At 42.8% G+C, this 20,715-nt stretch overlaps 2 protein-coding genes across 2 annotated transcripts in view; both read left to right on the top strand.

The window, feature by feature from the left end:
• The window catches only part of CRTAP (cartilage associated protein), a 209,038-nt gene that overhangs the window by 65,256 nt on the left and 123,067 nt on the right, over nucleotides 1–20,715 (top strand). The window lies entirely within an intron of this gene.
• The window catches only part of FBXL2 (F-box and leucine rich repeat protein 2), a 29,495-nt gene continuing 28,402 nt past the window's right edge, over nucleotides 19,623–20,715 (top strand). The window contains exon 1 of the mRNA XM_054708138.1: nucleotides 19,623–19,658. Within this exon, the coding sequence (XP_054564113.1) occupies nucleotides 19,623–19,658 (36 nt within the window). The remainder of the gene's footprint in view (nucleotides 19,659–20,715) is intronic.

Raw genomic sequence — 20,715 nt, 5'->3', positions numbered from 1 at the left:
CCATGCTAAGAAGGGTTGTTTGGCTAGGGGACCTTATCCGTGGGAGCACAATGGGAAGAAGCTCTTGAGGTTAGCCCTCCGAGGCCCTTCTGATTTTACCAGGTGTCAGGACCTCGGGGAAACAATTTAAGAGCTGAGCCTCACATCCTTGTTTGTTAAATGGGGATCCTCATACCAGCCCCATAGAGTTCTTGCTCTTTTAAGATGAGAGGGCCCAGCATACTGTGAAGTAATGGGTTAAGCAATGGGTTCATAATTCATTCTCTTTATTACTTGGGCGACACGACCAGGAAAGAAAGAAGGTGATCAGTCAAATCCCTTTCTTAAACATGTGAATGACAGAACTTCTAGCACACAAACTAATGGTATTTGCCAACAGGAGACTAATCCTTGGAATGCTTTCAGAAGAATGTACCTGGTTGTCTAGGGTTGCTTGTGGCAAACCAATCTGTAGTCTATGGATTTCTGAGGCATGGATGCCTAGAAATACCAGGTGAGTTCTGTAACCGTCTAAATAGACAGTGGAGATATCCCATGACTCAAATGGCTCCTTATGCAGTAGGTGTCACTGAAGTGTAGACAATAACCAGTTATGTGAAGAAAACCTATAATGTGATAGAGGCCCAACTAGAGAAACAGGAAATAAGAGCAATCTAGAAGAGACAGAGACGATGCAGGGGCAAGAAAACTTCAGCACAATAACCCCACTGCCCTCAGAGGAAAGAGAAGATACTACATTAAAAAAATAGAATAAGGTGGTGAGCCAAAAAAAAAAAAAAAGAGGAATAATCAGAGTGAAAAATAAAATCTTGAAATGTGAAATATGAGATCGGAAATAAAAAAAACTCAATAGAGCTGAAACTGGTTTGGCTCAGTGGATAGAGCGTCGGCCTGCAGACTGGGGGGTCCCAGGTTCGGTTCTGGTCAAGGGCATGTACCTTGGTTGCGGGCACGTCCCCGGTGGGAGGTGTGCGGGGGGCGGGGAGGCGGCTGATCGATGCTTCTCTCTCATCGCTGTTTCTGGCTCTCTATCCCTCTGCCTTCCTCTCTGTAAAAAATCAATAAAACATATTTTAAAAAAAGAAAAGAAAAAACTCAGTAGATGAGTTGGAAGATAAAATTGGGAATATGTCCCAGAAAATAAAGCAGAAAGACAAAGAGGTGGAAATGAGGGGAGAAGAAAATAACACCCAGGAATGCCCTCTCTGCCTGCAACCCGCCTTGACCTCCCCACGTGACCCCTTGAAACATGCCTTGTACCTCCTCCAGGAACCTGAGTAATAAATTCCTCTATTTCACTTTCCCTTCCATTCTTTTGTGTCTCTACTTAACAAATGTTAATATAACAAAGCCACAGCATTCTGTGAAAAGTCCTAAGTCCATCCAAAGGTTTCTGAAAATTTCTGACCTATTTGAGTTTCAAATTCCTGCCCCCATTTCTGATTCTCCCTTTATTTCTGCCCCCCGGTGACCACTCAAATGTGGAATTCAAGTTGGAGAACCTTAAAAACATGTTTTTAAACCAAAACTCTATTCATTTAAGGCTTTTACTGAGTAGACAATCTTTTATCAAAGGTTTTAGGAACGTGGTGAGGCTTTTTTATTTGTTTATTTGTATAAATGCAAACAACTTAAAATGGAACACAGCAGTTCCCCCCCCCCCCTTATCCACGGTTTCTAGTTCCATGGTTTCAGTTACCCACGGTCAACTGTGTTCTGAAAAGATCACATTGAAAATTCCGGAAATAAACAATTCCTAAGTTTTAAATTTCACATCATTCTGAGTAGCATGATGAAATCTTGCACTGTACTGCTCCGTCCTGCCCTGGATTTGAATCATCCCTTTGTCCAGTGTATTCATCCTGTATACAGGACCCTCCCGTGAGTCACTTAGTAGCTCTCTCAGTATCAATCAGATCGACTATGGTAGTATTGCAGTGCTGTGTTCAAGTAACCCGTATTTTACTTAAAAATGGCCCCAAAGCAGAAGAGTAGTGATGCTGGCAGTTTGGATATGCCAAAAAGAAGCCATAAAGCACTTCCTTTAAGTGAGAAGATGCAGATGTATAGGACAAAATATAATATGCATAGGGTTTGGTACTATCCACAGTTTCAGGCATGCACTTAGGTCAGTGGTCGGCAAACGGCGGCTCGCGAGCCACATGCGGCTCGCGAGCCGCCGTTTGCTGCTCTGTTGACTAATGAGTTTGCCGACCACTGGCCTAGCTGGCCCCATTCATATCTTATTATGTCCAGTCTTCTCCTGGGCACATAGAGTCAGATGCCTTACTATTGGTCATAGTTATTTAACAGTGAAGTAATGGATAGTGATTGTCCTAAATAAACTTAACATAGTACTTTGGAACTGGAAATTTACTTCACAATGTTATATGTCCACTAAGAAGTAATTACCTTTTATTGATCACCTATGATAACCAGGAGCTTTAAATCTATATTTTTATTTGTAATCCTTACAACTCTATGGTCAGCTTGCAGATGAGAAATGGCACTTTTTTTTTTTGTATAGTAAAGGTGGAAATTTATTGAAGAACAAGTACAGACTCCCACATGGGGAGGGGGAAAGAGTCCCACTGAGTCCCTTTTTCCTACGGTTTATAAAGGCTGCAGATCTTTGTGCCTTGATATCCCCTCTGATTGGTCACCTCCCCTTCTGATTTGGTCACTATAACAACTCCTGAGGCAAAGGTCGACCCCACATGGGATACCTGAGGCTCTCCTCCCTCATTGTTCTCCTGTTCCCTCTGGGCTTTCTTCCTCCTTCCCTTTATTCTGTAAATGTGTACCTTTTGCTACTCCCAGCTCCCTTATCTTATAAAAATGTAACTTCTGCTGCTCCCAGCTCTCTCGCCTTATGGAAATGTACCTTTTGCAGCTCTGTAGCCCTGTGTTTTTTCCATGGCCCCCTTAATTTTTTAAAATTACCTAAACCTGCCCTAACTGGTTTGGCTCAGTGGATAGAGCGTCGGGCCTGCGGACTGAAGGGTCCCAGGTTTGATTCCGGTCAAGGGCATGTACCTTGGTTGCAGGCACATCCCCAGTAGGGGGTGTGCAAGAGGCAACTGATCAATGTTTCTCTCTCATCGATGTTTCTAACTCTCTATCCCTCTCCCTTCCTCTCCGTAAAAAAAATCAATAAAATATTTTTAAAAATTACCTAAACCTGCCTATTTCACCCCCAAAACTCCCATTTTACCCCCAAATCTCCTTTCATTCTCCCCTCCGATTAGGAAACCCCAACTGCCGGGTTTGTCAAGAAATGGCACTTTTTTCTGTGTAGGTTCTGCAAATTGCCCAAGGTCACACAGCTTGTACGGCCAAAGTGGGATTTGAACCCACCTGTATATGATGCTAAAGTCTCTACTCTTACCTTCACAGAATGCTGCCTGTTAGATACCCTGTAAGCATTTCTTCCCATTAAATTAGGATTAAATTCTAGAAAGGCAGACTCTTATGCTGATATTCTGTGTCCAGGGGCGAGAAAGAACCCATAAGTAACCTCTTGAACACCTTGTGGCTATACAGCTTAGGGCACTGCATTATGATCATTTATTTATGGGTCTATCCCGTCCTATGGGGGTGGAGCAGGGTCTTACCATCACTGTAGCACCAGTGTCTACCTCAGCCACTATTCAGTGCCTGGCACCTCACAGGTCCTCAATAAACGTCTGGTAAGTGAACGGGGGAGGTATTTTCCATGGTATTGCAGACCCTCCACTTCCCATAGTCCATCTGGCTGAACACGTGCTCATCTTTCTTGCCTCAATACTAGCACCATCTTCTCTATGAGGCCTTCTTTATGATTTAGTCCAGTCTCTCCACTCTCCCCTTTGTGCTCTCACTGTACCCTGAACAGATATCTTAGGAACCATTGTTCTACAGATCTGACTCTCCCTCTAGTCTGAATGTCGTTGACGGAGATCCTGACTTTTCTTTTATTATTTTAAAAATATATTTTATTTATTTTTTTTACAGAGAGGAAGGGAGAGGGAGAGAGAGTTAGAAACATCGATGAGAGACAAACATCGATCAGCTGCCTCCTGCACACCCCCTACTGGGGATGAGCCCGCAACCAAGGTACATGCCCTTGACGGGAATCGAACCTGGGACCCTTCAGTCCACAGACCGACGCTCTATCCACTGAGCCAAACCAGTTAGGGCGAGATCCTGACTTTTCTATGTTTTTTTCTCTCTGGGGTCTTGAGAAGTGCCTGGTTCATAGTAGGTTCTCAACCTATGTTTGATAAATGAATAAAAAATTAACCCCTGATCTGTTGGCTTAACTCATCAAAGGACCCCAAGGAGAGAGCATGTCAAGGATCATGGTATTGCTCTCAGTAAAATAAGGAACTTGCCTAGGGGGTCATATGCCTCCCTCCTCAGCATCTTCTTTTTAGAGCAGCGACCACGGCCTTTTGTGCTTTTCTGTCTCTGGTAGCTAGTACAGTGCCTAGCACACACACAGTCAGCTGCGATGAATGGAAGGAGGAATAAATGAGCCTCAAAAGCAATATATACCAGCCAATGTAGGATTTCAAACCTGATGGATCTGAAGCCGTCTCACAAATCATCTGCCACCAGCCTGAGGCCACAGAGCTGAGAAACCACTGCACAATGTAGCATTTACTTGCAGGCTGCCTTTGGGGCTGTGGAGGTTGTGGGCTGGGTCCTGAGTAAACACAGGCTGCACTGAAGAACCATTGTGGGCGCTGGTAGTTCTTTCAAGTTCCTCTGGGGTCTGCAGTTGATTTGCAGCTGGAGCCAAGTCCCTGCCAAGGCCCTCTCCCTTTTTGCAATTGAATTATTAGCTAAAAGAAAACCTTCCAGGGTGTAGGAGTTAGCAGCGGCCTGCCAAGGGTAAGGAACTTTTGTTTACCCAGAGTGTTTGCACCTAATCTAATGAAAAGTAGGAATGAGCCCTCAGAAAGCAATTCAGAAGTTCTGGCCACAAAGAAAGACAGGCTTTGGACTTGGCAGGAAGGTAGTTCAGGGCAGCCAAGGACTGGGGCTGCAGGTCTACCCCCCAGGATACGACTTATTTCCAGGTGGGTGTTATCCACGGGTTGCTTCTGTGCTTGTTTTTCCGGGGACCCTGGCAGGACTGCAGTGCTCCCATCTCCCAAATATCCCATCTCCTCCAGTTGGAATCCTGCAGCTTTCACTGAAGACTTGGATCCTTATTGAGATGGAAATGCCACCGAGAGGGACAGCTCTGCAAAGGGGTCAAGAACTGAGTTCACATCTGATTTTTGCAACTTTATGGAACCATGAACACGTCACTTTACAAGTCTGGGCCTCCGTTTCTTTACCTATAAAATGGAGATGATCATGCTACCTGACATACAGGGTTTTTGGTATTGGAATTACTTTGTAAGTCAGAAAACTTTCTACAGATAAAACGATGTCCGTCATAATTTCTACATGCAGGATACTTAGCACGTTGCATTGCTCTGTAAGCCACTTGAGGGCAAGGGCTGTGTCTTATTTTGTATCTAGCTTCTATCTCAGTACGTGACACAGAGTAGGTGGCCAGTAAAGGGCAGGCTAATCTACAGCAGCAGGAGAGATAAGCAAACTCCTGTCTTCCGTCATGTCTAACATGAAGATTCTCTCTTGAAGGAGCTCATCTTGGCCCATTTGTTGATTTTGATTTTTACTGAATGGTAACAAGGCACAGGTATTTTTAATTTTACTTTGAGCCCTAGCTGGTTTGGCTCAGTGGATTGAGCGTCGGCCTGCAGACTGAAGGGTCCCAGGTTTGATTCTGGTCAAGGGCACATACCTTGGTTGCAGGCTTGATCCCCAGCCCTGTTGGGGCATGTGTGGGAGGCAAACAATTGATGTATCTCTCTCACATCAATGTTTCTCTCTCTCTCTCTCTCCCTTCCTTCCACTCTCTCTAAAAATCAATGGAAGAATATCCTCGGGTGAGGATTAAAAAAAAAAAAATTAGTTTGAGAAGTAGTGTGATAGAAGGGCCCAATATACCTGGCCGTGAGAAAACTGGATTCTACTCTTGGTCTATCATCAACCTCTTGTTGGGTTAATCATTATTTTACCCTTCATTTCTTGTTCAGGAAAGCCCAGCAATAGATGACTTCTAAGGAGACTTCCGTTATTCTGTTTGGGCCCAATGGCCCCTTTCCTCATTCTTCTGTGTTTAGAATGTCTCCTGTTGGCCAGGCTGGAGTCTCCAGCCCCATGCTCCCAACATTTGTCAGAGCATGGGACAAATGTGGATCCTGCTGGAAAGAGAGTTATGCTGGGGTTGTCTTGGTCCTGCCGTACAAGGCCATCTGGAAAGGCAAAGAGACTTCAGCAGGAAGAGGACAGTGTTTTATGGAAACTGCCCAAGGACTGAGCAAAGAGCTGTAAGGGATCCCAAAACAAAGATGCATCCACAAGGGACAAGGGAGCCCAAACAGGTGGGGAGGAGATGACTTAATGCCAAGCAGAGTTGTGTATTTCAAAAGTTAAGAGTCTAGTGCCAATTTCTGAAACAAATTGTATTTGTAAATTTAAGTGGTAGTAGGACCACACCTTAAAGTGGAAAAAAACATGGACCCGCTGGGAGTTGGGGAATAGGGATGATTATCCCCATTAAATAATTTTTAAAAGAACTCTATACTTGTGCTTTGATCACAATCCATGTATCCTCTTTGTTCAACATCCCAACTCATATACTTTATATGTTTTTATTCACTTGGAGCCTTAGTTCACTGTCTGAAGATATATATCAAGCTACGTGCAAATATTTTCTCTTTTTAATATTATGTATTAGAAGGTAAAACCACTCACCGCTGGGTTAGCAAATCAACAATTAGGTTAAGTCATCTATAAATAACAGTATATACACTTCTATAGGAATATACACGTGACAATTTTCCAGGCACCTAACTAAAATTGACTTGAACTCAGATAGGTAATGGGAAAAGGGGAGAGATATATTTTGTTTCTCCTCTGTTTCCTGCAGTGAGTATCAGAGTGCTGAATAGAGAAACAAGTGGGTTCTGCCATTTGGTAGTAGTGTGACCATGAACAAATTGCTTAGCTTTCATTCATTCATTCATTCATTCATTCATTCAACAAACAACTGATGAGCAAACGAGAAGTTGAGCAGCAGTCTCAAGGAACATTCACGTTGGAGGAGGTTGACTAGCAGAGTCTAGAGCCGGGTTGGAGTTAAGAGAGAGCAGCCTGCCGAAACCGGTTTGGCTCAGTGGATAGAGCGTCGGCCTGTGGACTGAAGGGTCCCAGGTTCGATTCCGGTCAAGGGCATGTACCTTGGTTGCGGGCACATCCCCAGTAGGGGGTGTGCAAGAGGCAGCTGATCGATGTTTCTCTCTCATCGATGTTTCTAACTCTCTATCCCTCTCTCTTCCTCTCTGTAAAAAATCAATAAAATATATATTTAAAAAAAAAAAAAAAAAGAGAGAGCAGCCACAGCACATGGGAGATACTGTATAGGAATATAGCCCCTGAGGAGCCCCCACACTCAGACACTGAATTAATGCCCAATTAAACCCCGTGGCAGGCCGTCCCTACTCTGGGAAGACTTGCATTATCTGCATCTTGGATTGCTAGGCACGCCATCTGCTGCCTCAGGGCCTGTTTACTTTTTATGCAATCCATAAAAAGGTGGCCAAGCTTGCTTTAATTTATTGAAAAGCATAGAAATAGCCTCGGGAGAATAATTAGAAGCCCACTGTTTTTCATTATATTGTAAGACAGCATATTTTCCTGTCTACTGCCTTTTAAGAGGGCCCTGCCAAATAGTCTGTGTAAGAGTCAATGAGCAAATAAAAGGATCGCTCTGTAGCTATTTGGACTTGGTTTTTAAGGAACTTTATCTTCATTCACATGAAAAAATAAACAAATTCTCAACTTCAGCTTCTCCAGGTCCCACAAAAATGCACATTGTGTGCCTACAGAAGCAAAAGGGGAAAAAAATGATGGAAAAAATGACTCAGTATTTGGAGCAAAATATTCTGCTACCAGTGAACAGAGGGCACTGCATGGATTGATTAGGTGGTGATATTGACCAAACTATTGGGGGGAAATGGAGCAGTAGGATCTTTTGAAATGCTGCAGAGGAAAAGCTACTATAGACACAATATGTTAAAAATAACCCCTAAATGCTAAAGAAGTTGCCGGGCAAAATGATGTTTTTACCCAAAGGTCTTCTGGTTATACTCCAAAATGCTCTTTTCACCAGTATAACTCTACTTATTTTTCAAATTTTTAACTATAGAAGTCAAAATGAATTCATTCACCTTATAAAAAAAAAATCAAGATGTTATATAAAAGCCAAAGTGCCCTTTGACTACCAACGGAACCAAACACATACATATACCCTACCTGGGATATCCATCATTATGAGTTTAGTGAGTATTATTCAAACAAGAATAGGGAAGTTCAAGACACACTGTTAAGAAAACAAATAAATTTACTAAATACACATTATGATAGTGGTCATGTAAAAAAATATATACTTTAGATAATACTATATAGTACCTATATCTATATCCTATTTATTTGTGCTAATGATATCTGTATCTCTACAGGACATAAATAGAAAAGGTTTAAGGGAATTTCACTTCTGGTAATGGTGAAATAATTTAGGTAAGTCTCTGAGGATAAGAACAATTTATAAATCTGTACAAAATCTGATAACATCTACTTAAAGGCATCAAGCAGCTAATAGCATCGTGTACAATTGTTAGGCTCGGACCCATGGAAGGGCAGCAGCTCAGAGAGATGATCCTATTGATTAAAACCTGTTTTCTTTTGGGGGATAATTTACTTATTATAGAAGGGATTGTTGAGAGGATGAGAAACTGAAGACTCTTTGGATAGCCTTGTCAGGCTAAGGAAACAGGAAAAGGACATGGTTCAACCAAGAAGGGGTGTTCCTTTGCTTTGTGTTGGGATCTCAATGCACCACAGTGGTAGAAGGTTACCCAAGAAAAGGCAGGTTCTTGCAAAAATTGCAGCTCAGTTTTGAATAATTTTAGTCACTGAATTTGGCTGAAGGTTTGCTCATATTACTTGAAGTGTGTCAAGTGCCTACCAGAAATAAATAAAAACTTCTCTAGAGGAGGAATACCTCATTCTGTAGACAAATTACAAACAATTTTGCAAATACATATCTGGCCTACAATTTAAAATAAACAGGCACACAAAAGACAAAGAAGAAAAAAAGAGTGAAAGCAAAAGCAGTTACAGACTTTAACTCTATTCATTATATTCAGGGAGATAAAATAAGAGCCTGCGAAATTTGGCAGAGAACGAGGAACTATAAAAATTTCAAAAAAGTAAAGTCTGCAACTGAAAATTAAAAGTGAAATGAAAACCTCAGCGGGTATGTTTAATAGCAGATTAAATATCGCTGAAGAGAGATTTAGTGAGCTGGAGTGTGTGTTGAAAGAAAATATCTAAAATGAAGCATAGAGAAACAAAGGGAGGAAGATATAAAATAAAAAAGGAAAATTACAGACATAGAGAATGTGTGAAGGTCAAACATGTGGTAGTTTAAGTGCTAGAAGGAAAGGAGAGTAAGAATGGGACAGAAAAAGTTTGAAGATTATGGCTGAGAGTTTTTCTCAATTGATAAAATGTATCAAGCCATAAATAGTAGAAGACATACAAAGCCAAGAAGGATAAATGCAAAGAAAGCCATACTTAGGCACATCATAGTAAAACTGCTAAAACTCAAAGGCCTCCCTGCTCCCTATCCCCCTCCTTCCCCCCCCCCCACAAACAAACTTAAAGTGCTAAAGAAAAAAGATTACCTTCAAAGGAGAAAGAACAAAACCTACAGATGTTTACCCATAGAAACAATGGAAATCCAAAGACAAAATAACAATATATTTAAATGACAGAGAGAAAATGACTGCCAATAATAGAATTCTATGCTAAGTAAAATATTCTTTGTGAAAGACTAAGGAACTTTTGTGTTCAAAAACTACAGGACATCAGCATACCCACATTAAAATAAGTTCCAAAGGTGTTCTTCCGCAGAAGGAAAATAATGCATAAAGGAGAGAGAGACACATGGATTGATTGCCTTCCTTTCGCGCGCATGCCTGACCAAGGCCCGGGGTCTGAAGTCTGTGGGCCGAGGCTCTGTCCACTGGCCAAACCAGCGAGGGCAGAAGTATCAGTTAAGATTAGACTGAGTACTTCTGAAGCTGACCAAGATGGAGTATGTCTACTTCAGACTATATGTCTTATTGAAACAAAATACTGTGCGGGCAGAACAGGAAAAGCAAGTACCAGAGAACTCTGAAAAAGCATTGGACAAAATTTAATATACCGGGGTGGGCAAAAGTAGGCCTACAGTTGTAAGTACGTGAAACACAGAGTTTATTCTTTTTTTTTAAAAATATATATATATATTATTGATTTTTTTACAGAGAGGAAGGGAGAGAGAGATAGAGAGTTAGAAACATCGATGAGAGAGAAACATCGATTAGCTGCCTCCTGCACACCCCCCACTGGGGATGTGCCCGCAACCAAGGTACATGCCCTTGACCGGAATCGAACCTGGGACCTCTCAGTCCGCAGGCTGATGCTCTATCCACTGAGCCAAACTGGTTTCGGCAGAGTTTATTCTTGTATTAATATTATTTACTAATTACTATGTCTTTGTATTATAACTGTAAATCTACTTTTGCCCACTCTTGTATATTCAGTAAAATGAGGCACAACAGCAACAGCAAAAAAGTCCCAGCAAATTAGGAATAAAAGGCAAGTTCCTTAACTTAATAAAGGCACCTACAAAAAATATACAGCTAACATCATGCTTAGTGATGAGATATTGAATGGTTTCTCCCTGTAACCCAGAAATCCCAGTCCTGGCTATCTATCCAAATGAGTTAAAAATCAATGTTCACACAAAAATCTGTATGTGAATGCCAGTAGCAGCTTTATTCAAAATTTCCCCAAACTGGAAACAACCCAGATGTTCAACAACAGGTGACTAGATAGGCAAAATGTGGTACGGCCATACAACAGAATACTACTCAGCAATGAAAAGGGAAGAACTATTGATTCACATAACAACATGGATGAGTCTCAATTGCACTTTACTAAATGAAAGATCCAAAAGTCTATATATTTTATGATTCCATTTATATGGTATTCTTTTTAAAAGTATGTATTTTATTGATTTTTTTACAGTGAGGAAGGGAGAGGGATAGAGAGGTAGAAACATCGATGAGAGAGAAACATCCATCAGCTGCCTCCTGCACACCTCCTACTGGGAATGTGCTCGAAACCAAGGTACATGCCCTTGACTGGAATCAAACCTGGGACCCTTCAGTCCACAGGCCAATGCTCTATCCACCGAGCCAAACCGGTTAGGGCTTATATGATATTCTTAAAAAAAAAAAAGCTATAGGGATGAAAAATAGTAGTTGCTAGGGGGTAGGCGTGGGGTGTTTTGGGATGATGGAGCTAATCTACTTTCTCTGTCTATGGATTCTCTTTCCCTCCACAGGGCTCTCTGTTGTTGATTCTTGAGGGCTGCCGTTGTCCATTTAGTGACTTTTCCAAACTGCTTTTGCAAAGATTGTCATGTGTGGTCACCAAAGTCTCTGTTCTGTTATCTCAACAGTCAGCTAGTGATGGGAAGATACTTTCTTAAATGCCTGGAGACAAAAACAGAAAAAACTCCTGTAGTCCTTGCATATTGGCCCTGAGCTAGGATACTCCTTCAATGCTGAGCCAAACTGACTACAACTCTGCCTTAGCCTGCACCTCCTGTTTATTGTGGAATCCAAACATCTGCCAGAGGTGTAAATCTCAGATCCTCTCAGGTCCTTTCTGAGCATGTGTCTGGCCGTGGGCATGCATTTCATACTTCAAATTCCCCAGTGTGCTCGGGAGCCCTCACAGCTCTTATTCCCCCAAGAATCTTCCTCATCATACGCAGGCTTTTGGGTCTGCCTGTTTGCCTCATCCTCCCTTCCTTGCCCCAGTCAGCAATGAGTAGCATATATCTTTAAGTGCTTTCATCAAATGCCACCCAGAAAGCCACTTCAATCTGACAGGGGCAAAATAAAGGTTAATCTCTGTCCTGGGTCCTTAGGAAACCACCAGACAGGTCAACTGCATGACCACAGTATTTAAGAATGAGGTCCATATTTATTGCTTTCCCTGGTACCTATAAGCTGTCCCAGAAACATGGGCCATGGAATTAGCAGAGTTCCCTACTCTGCTAATTCCATGGTGTCACTTCTGTCACAGGTCCTTTGGAAAACAGTTTGGTTCTGTGTAGTAAATCTAAAGATACTCAAATCAGCAATTCCGCTCTTCCTTGTTCACCCTAGAGCAGCAACTCTCAACTGAGGCCATTTTGTCTTTCCAGTAAAATTTGGGAATGCCTGGAGACATTTTAGTGTTCACAAGTGGAGGTTTACCGACGGCATCTAGCGGGCAAAGCCATGGATGCTGCTAAACACCCTGCAGTACATAGGATAGTCTGAGTGGTCAGTGAACACTTCTGTGAAGATGACATTTGAGAAGATAACTGACTTGTATCAAGTCAAGGGATGGGCAGTGGGACGTTCTGGAGGAAGCACATTTCAAATAAAGGAAAGAGTTGTTGCTGAGGCTCTTAAGTGGGGAAGTGTTGGACATGTTTGAGGAACCTCAGGGGGAAAAACATGGCTAGTGTGGAGTGGATGAGGGGAGGGTGGTAGGAGATGAGGTTAGCGCAGGAGGCAAGGCCCCCATCATAGAGGACCCTGTGGACCATGGGAAGGGTTTGGGTCTTTTCCCTAAGCGCCATGAGAAGACACCGAAACATTCCCGTTGTGTAGACTGCATGAGAAAAGGCAGGTGGCATGGAGACTCATGTACACAACAGATGATGGTGGTGATGGAGAGATAGTGAGAAATGGATAGATTCCGGATTTATTTAAGAATATTTGCTAATGGCCAAAACCGGTTTGGCTCAGTGGATAGAGCGTCGGCCTGCGAACTGAAAGGTCCCAGGTTCAATTCTGGTCAAGGGCATGTATCTTGGTTGTGGGCACATCCCCCGTGGGGGGTGTGCAGGAGGCAGCTGATCGATGTTTCTCTCTCATCGATGTTTCTAGCTCTCTATCACTCTCCCTTCCTCTCTGTAAAAAATCAATAAAATATATATTTTTTAAAAAAGAATATTTGCTAATGGCCGAAACCGGTTTGGCTCAGTGGATGGAGCGTCAGCCTGCGGACTGAAGGGTCCCGGGTTCGATTCTGGTCAAGGGCATGTACCTTAGTTGCGGGCACATCCCCAGTATAGGGGGTGTGCAGGAGACAGCTGATCGGTGTTTCTCTCTCATCGATGTTTCTAACTCTCTGTCTCTCTCTCTTCCTCTCTGTAAAAAATCAATAAAATATATTAAACAAAAAGAAAAAAAGAAAAGAATATTTGCTAATGGATTGGATGTGAGGAGTGAGGAAAGGAGAGACTCAAGGATGATTCGTAGGTTTTTGTCCCGAACAGCCAAGGGGATAGTGGGAACATTTGCTGGGATGATGAGGACTGGAAAGTGAGTATGAAACTTGGATCAGAAGTCTAATTTGGGCTTTATTAAGTCTGAGATGCTTATTAAACATTCAAGGAGAGATGTCAGTTGTTGGTTAGGTTTCTTCGTCACAGACTTAATGGGCTGGATTTGAGGATATCAGATTTTGAGGATATCTAAAGTTCTCATCAACCATATTAGAAATATATATATATTTCTCCTCTCTCTCTCTCTCGGAGAGATATCCAACAAATTGCGAATTGATTTAATAAATTAGAGTGTACACACACAATGCTATTCCATGAGTTGACATGCAATGATAATTTTTAATTGAAAAAAGTAGATTATAAAAGTCCATGTGGTTTGCTTCCATTTTTTAAAATATATTTTATTTATTTTTTACAGAGAGCAAGAGAGAGGAAGAGAGAGAGAAACATCGATGAGAGAGAGAGAGAAACATCAATCAGCTGCCTCCTGCACACCCCCTACTGGGGATGTGCCCACCACCAAGCTACATGCCCTTGACCGGAATGAAACCTGGGACCCTTGAGTCCGCAGGCCGATGCTCTATGCACTGAGCCAAACCGGTTAGGGCGGTTTGCTTCCATTTTAAAGAATACAATGTAATTTAAAATGTATTTCGTTGTAAGCTTGGAAGCAGATAAACTGGAATATAAGCAGCGGTTGCCTCAGGTGCTGGGGTTTAGCATGGTTTTTGTTCTTTTTTCATTCTTGTTAGAGTTCACTTAAAACGTCTTCACTAATCACGTATCACCTGTGTAAACTGTTTCTTACATAAAGGACACATTTATTTTTTGTGTTTCTTTTTTAATTCCATAATAACCAGGCAGCCTGCGGCTTGGCTATCTGTCAGGTGAGGGGCATCAAGGTGCTCTGGGTGATGATGGACCGACCAGGTGCGAACGAGGGAAGGCGAAGAGGCCCCGCCCAGGAGCCCAGGCCCGGGGGGCGAGGGGGGCGGTCCAAAGGGCACCACCCTGCGGCGTCACGTGCGCGCCGTCGGCCAATGGCAGCCTCCCGAGCCCACCTTGGGGACGGGGCGGGGCGCCCAGCTGGCGTCACCAGGACAACGGGCGTTGCCGGCGCCGTGTGACTCCGGGCTGTGGGCGCGCTGGCGGCTCTCCGGCCATGGTGAGTGTGCGGCCCGCGCGGCCCGCCGCCCCGCCCTTCCCCGCCCGAGCTGGGTCGCCGCGCGGCCGCCCCGCTAGGTGCAGGCGGGCGGCGGCGGGGTCGCGGGGAGGCCGGGCCGCGGCCTGCGAGGCGGTGTGGGGCGGCGGGGTGCCGGGCTTGGGCGGGCCCGGGGGAAGGGGGGCCCGGAGGACGCGGAACGCCCGCCTGCCCCGGCGCCCGCGGACCCGGCTTTCTCTGCCCGTGAAGGTCTGGGTCGCTGCTGGGACCCTCCTCCTCCCTGTGGACCGCCGGACAGACAGCGTGACGCTCTTTTGGCTTTGGATTGCCTGGGAAGCCACCCAGAGAGGGTGTGGTTAAAAAAAAAAAAAAAAGGATGTGTATCAATATCCTGTATATTCCTATATATCCTATTTCTTGCAGGCTCTGTGCTCCTGCCTGTCTCGTTTCTGCAATTATAGATTTAAAAAAAAAATAGAATACATGTGTCTTTCTTTCAAATTCATCCTTTTGGCAGGTTGTTTTTGCTTCTTAGTACGTGGACATTTAAACTTGTGATTTTGGAGATTTCCCCCTCCTTTTTTTTTTTTTTTTTTAAATGGGGGCATGAAGCTGGCGGTTTTCAGCTGAGAGCAGCACCCGCAGGGATTTAATGAATAGTAGCTGTGAACGTCGTGAGTCACTCCTCCACCCAGGAACTTGAGTGGGCATACCGCCTGGCCCCCAGGAAGCTCGCTTTTTCAAACCTGACTTGAAGGCTGAGGTGTGGACTTAAAGAGACAGGACTCAGGAAATGGCCAACCACAGGTGTGTTTTCCCCCCCAGAGGCCCCCCGAGGCTGTAAGAGAAGAGAGGACTCTGCTTGGGGACACGCCTTTGGTGTACTGTAGGGTATTGGTTTAGAGGGGGTGGGGTGGTAATAAGGAGTTGCCTATTTTTAAGAAACAGTTTTGTGGTGGTTTTGTTGTTTGTTTGTTTGTGTGTTTGAAACCCTCGGTGATTTAGTGTAGATCAGTGGAAGTATGAATAAGCTGAGACTGCAGGGTGCCTTTCAAGTGCCAGTTGGCTTTCTGGAGGGAGAACCTACCATGTGGGGGACCCTGGCGGGCTCCGGCTTTTCTTACTAAGGAGAGGCATCGTAGGAAGGGAAGGTGGATAGCCTGTGTGTCTCATTGACTCTGAGAAAACAATTGCCAGGTGAGCAGCTTGTTTTGGTAACAGGAAAAGCACACCAGCCACAAATAACACGATGTCATTATTTTGTGTGTCTTTTTAATGCGGAACTGCTTTACCGTGACAAATTAAACGGAGCCGGAAAGACTTTCAGAAAATGAATTTTACCAAACTCTTGTGTTTTAAATCTAGCAGTGACTTGCTTTTATCTGTTACTAGAGGCCCGGTGCATGAAATTTGAGCATGGGTAGGGTCCCTAGGCCTGGCCGGCAATCAGGGCTGATTGGGGCCTTCCTTCCTTCCGTGCCGCCCCCTGGTGGTCATCGCATGTCATAGCGAGTGATCGAATTCCCCCCCCCCCTGTCTCGGTTGAACTCCCTAGGGGACAATTTGCATATTAGGCTTTTATATACATAGAAGATCGAAAGATACGCAAGAAAAGCCCTTACAGATACAGTAGGGAAAAAGGAGGCATATTCAGGAATTAGTGTCTACAGCCCTCAGAAATCTCGTATTCCTCCTATTGGCCATTTTCTTTTTCTTCTCCTTCTTCCACCCATTCCATTCTGACCCACAGTCCACCTCAACTCACTTGTGAATTTTGGAGTTTTATTGATGCTAAAATAAAAGCATTTTGCTGTAGTATATTAGTAGTTGCTTTGCTAGACTTAGAAATGCTTTGCTTGCTCTGACTGGTTTGGCTCAGTGGATGGGGCATTGGCCTGTGGACTGGAGGGTCCCAGGTTCGATTCTGGTCGGGGGCACATGCCCAGGTTGCAGGCTTGATCCCTGGAGGGGGGTGTGCAGGAGGCAGTCTATCAGTGATTCTCTCTCATCATTGATGTTTCTATCTCTCTCTCCCTCTCCTTTCTCTCCGAAATCAATAAAAATATCTATTTTTTAAAAATGCTTTGTATTGTTAAACTTTAAGAATTATTGTTAAATGTATTGTTAAACGTTAAGAATTTATTTCATGGAAGGAATTCAGTTGAGTGAAAAGCTGATGCGTGGGCTCCAAGGAAGGTGGGAAATGGTTGGTATAGGAGGGGACAGGAGGAGGCTGCCTGTATGATCCCCAAAACTGTATTCAAGATTATAACATTACCCTTCATTAAATGCTTGCTTTTAAAAACACAACTTTAAAAGTTTATATAAATGACTTTGCATGTGAATTTTGGAATTCTGTTTTAACTGTTTCTCAATGAAATTTTCTGCAGTTAAGCCTCTTGTTTCTATTACCTTTATAAAAATGACAGCTGACATTTATTTTGTATATTCTATGTGTGAGATATTTTTCTAAGCACCTATGTTGTATTTAACCATCACAACAACCCTATGGAGGAAGGTATCATTTTCCCATTTTAGAGACAAGGAAATTGAGGCACAGAGAGGTAAAGTAACTTGCCCAGGTCACCCAGCTGATAAATTGAGCCACATTTCAAAACCACGCACTTTGTCACAGAACCTGCTAGTGTAAACACTGGATTATACTGTAATATATACTGTATCATTATATGGTCCCCAATATGTTTGCCATAGATATGTTAGGAAATTAGTTTTCTTTCTTACTTAGGTTTTAATGTTTTGAGCACTTATGAAGAATTGTATTTTGTTGTTCTTGGCACTGGAATAGATGCTACAGAACAGAGTAGCCTGGCCTAGCCTTTCCCCCTTTCCCTCTCCCGCCCCTCTTTCACAAAGATGAAATGAGAAGGAATTGATGAAGACAGGTTATTAGATTAGGGTTCATATTCATGGCTGTAATAGTATTGAAAATTCCTCCTGTCATTTCAGTTTGTGTTCAGGAAATGACACCTACTTTTTGTGAATCACAAAGACCAGTGTCTTACATAAAGCCATTTAGACTTGGGGGATAAAATGTTTAAAAAGTAAAATTTTATTTTCCAAGTTTTTTTTCTAATAGTAATTTTTACATTTGTTTTAGTTGTATGTTCTAAAATTGTTGCAAAAAGACATCAAACAATGGTTTAAATTTTAATTCATGTGGGTCAAAATGTGCAGTAGAATACTTATTGCCATCAAGTTTTTGTTATTGCTTAATACTTGGTCATACAGTCTTCCTATTTTCATTTATTCTCTTGGGCTCGCCCCTGTTTTGGCACTTTCCTTTCTGTGCTGGTGTTGGAAGCACAAGGTGGAGGGGAAGCTTTCCAATAAAGTATATCTGACGTCGAAGGACAGTTTTGGTCTATTTGCCATATAGTCAAGAGAGCTTGTGTAATGAGATCTGTGTTAATAGATTGTGAAAAGAAGAGGTTTCTCTTATTTTTTTTACTCTTGACAGTCTTGGTCTCCCTTTTTCTTTATAGGCATACACACACACACACACACACACACATATGTATATTTCAGAGAGGAAGGGAGAATGAGAGATAGAAACATCAATGATGAGAGAGAATCTTGGATCGGCTGCCTCCTGCACGCCCCCTACTGGGGATTGAGCCTACAACCTGGGCATGTGCCCTGACTGGGAATTGAACCTATGAGCTCTTGGTTCAGTGGTCTGCAAACTGCGGCTCGTGAGCCACATGCGGCTCGTGAGCTACGGTTTGCCGCTCTGTTGACTAATGAGTTTGCTGACCATTGTCCTGGTTCATAGGTCGACGCTCAACCACTGAGCCAGGCCGGCTGGGCTTGGTTTCCCTTTTGTCTGCACTGGGGAGCATAATTTTTAGTACTTAATTGTAACAATAATTCTTTTTCATAGAGCCTTTCACTTGCCTAGTTTTAGGCTGATTATATTTCACATCTCATTTAATCCTTCCAATATCCCTAGAAGATTGACATTATACCCATTTAACACTCTCAGATTGATTAGGCAACTTGCCCAAGGTCAAATAGTTGGCCAGTAGCAGAGCCAGGATTTGAACTCAACCGGTCTTCAAAGTCTGGCTTCTTAGCTATTATACCATGGCTTCTTTCCAAACTAAAGAATGTGCCCAGTGCCTGGTTTAAATGTACTACACCAAGATTAGGGGTCTCAGGGTCTTATCAGCTGAGCCAGCAAGTTCTTTTTTATTTTATGACAAACTATTTGTAATGTCAAATGACACCCTGAAGGTTTTACTTGACTACCCTCCTCACCACCACCACCACCACCACACCACCCCCCGCCCCCCCCCGCCCCGCAGACCAACAAAACTCAGATATGGACAGCCATGGATTGGACTACACTTTGACCTCTGCCTTCCCTACCTCATTTTGTGTCTCACCTCTACCCTGTACTGTCTACCTCAGCACTGCCACTTCCAGCACTGGAGTGACTATGAAAGAGATGGGACTGGAGCAGAGGTGTCTAAGGAAGTGGAACAGGGCAGTCACTGGGAAAGTTTTTGTGGAGTCAGAATTATACAACATGTGGCCTTTTGTTTGTGTCTTCTTTCATGTGACATAATATTTCAAAGGCTCATTTCTGTTGTAATATATATTAGTACCTCATTCTTTTTGATTGGTGAATAATTTTCCATTGTATGGATATACCACACTTTATTCATTAGCTGATGGACATTTGGGTTATTTCCACTTTTTGGCTATTATGAATAATGCTGCTATGATCATCCATGTACAAGTTTTCTTCTAGGTAGTTACCTGTGGTTGGAATTGTTGGTTCATATGGTAACTTTATGTTTAACCTTTGAGGAACTGCCAGACTGGTTTCCAAAATGGCTCTACCAGTGTAGTGTATGAGTGTTCCAATGCCTCCACAATTTATAAACACTGTACACTGACATCACCACAAACGGCATGAGTAATGCATCACACTACGATGTTATGATGGCTGTGATATCACTAGGGTGATGGGAATTTTTCAGTTCCATTATAATCTTATGGGACCACTGTTATATAGGTGGTACTTCATTGACCCAAGTATCATTAGTCAGTGCATGACTTTATTTTGGCTATTCTGGGTCTCTTGCATTTCATATTAATTTTAGGATCAACTTTTAAACTTTTCAATAAAAAGGCAGCTGGCATTTTTGTAGAGATTTCATTAAATCTTTGGATCAGTTTGAGAAATGTTGCTAACTTAACACTTAAATCTTCCAATTCGTGAACATGGGATGTGAGTATATTTGTCTTTTTAAATTTCTCTCAACAACGTTTTATATAAGTTTTCAACATATGTCTTGCACTCCCCCCCCCCCCCCTTTTAAAAAAATTGATTTCAGAGAGGAAGGGAGAGAGAAATAGAAACATCAATGGTGAGAATCATTGATTGGCTGCCTCCTGCACACCCCCTACTGGGGATTGAGCCAGCAACCCAGGCATGTGCCCTTGACTGGAATTGAACCTGGGACCCTTCAGTCCGTAGGCCAACGCTCTATCCACTGAGCCAAACCAGCTAGGGCTGTCTTGCACTTATTTACTTAAATTTATTCTTAAGTATTTTATTCTTTTTAATGCTGTTGTAAATAAGATTGTTTTCTTAATGTCAGTTTCAGGTGGCTCATTGCTAATATGTGGAATATAATTTATTTTTATATAGTAACTATCTTGTATATATATATATTTTTAAATATATTTTTATTGATTTTTTACAGAGAGGAAGGGAGAGGGATAGAGAGCTAGAAACATCGATGAGAGAGAAACATCGACCAGCTGCCTCCTGCACACCCCCTACCGGGGATGTGCCCACAACCAATGTACATGCCCCTGACCGGAATCGAACCTGGGACCCTTGAGTCCGCAGACCGATGCTCTATCCACTGAGCCAAACCGGTTTCGGCTATCTTGTATATTTTATATAGTATCCTGCAACCTTGCTGAACTCCTTGATTAGTTCTGATATAATTTTCTGTGATTTTTTTTTTTTTTAGAATTATCTATATACTGGTGC

The sequence above is a fragment of the Eptesicus fuscus genome, chromosome 18, assembly GCF_027574615.1.
Source record: "Eptesicus fuscus isolate TK198812 chromosome 18, DD_ASM_mEF_20220401, whole genome shotgun sequence".
NCBI classification, from domain to species: Eukaryota; Metazoa; Chordata; class Mammalia; order Chiroptera; family Vespertilionidae; genus Eptesicus; species Eptesicus fuscus.
Note: the sequence above shows the minus strand (reverse complement) of the source record. Positions and strands in the feature narration are given on the sequence as shown.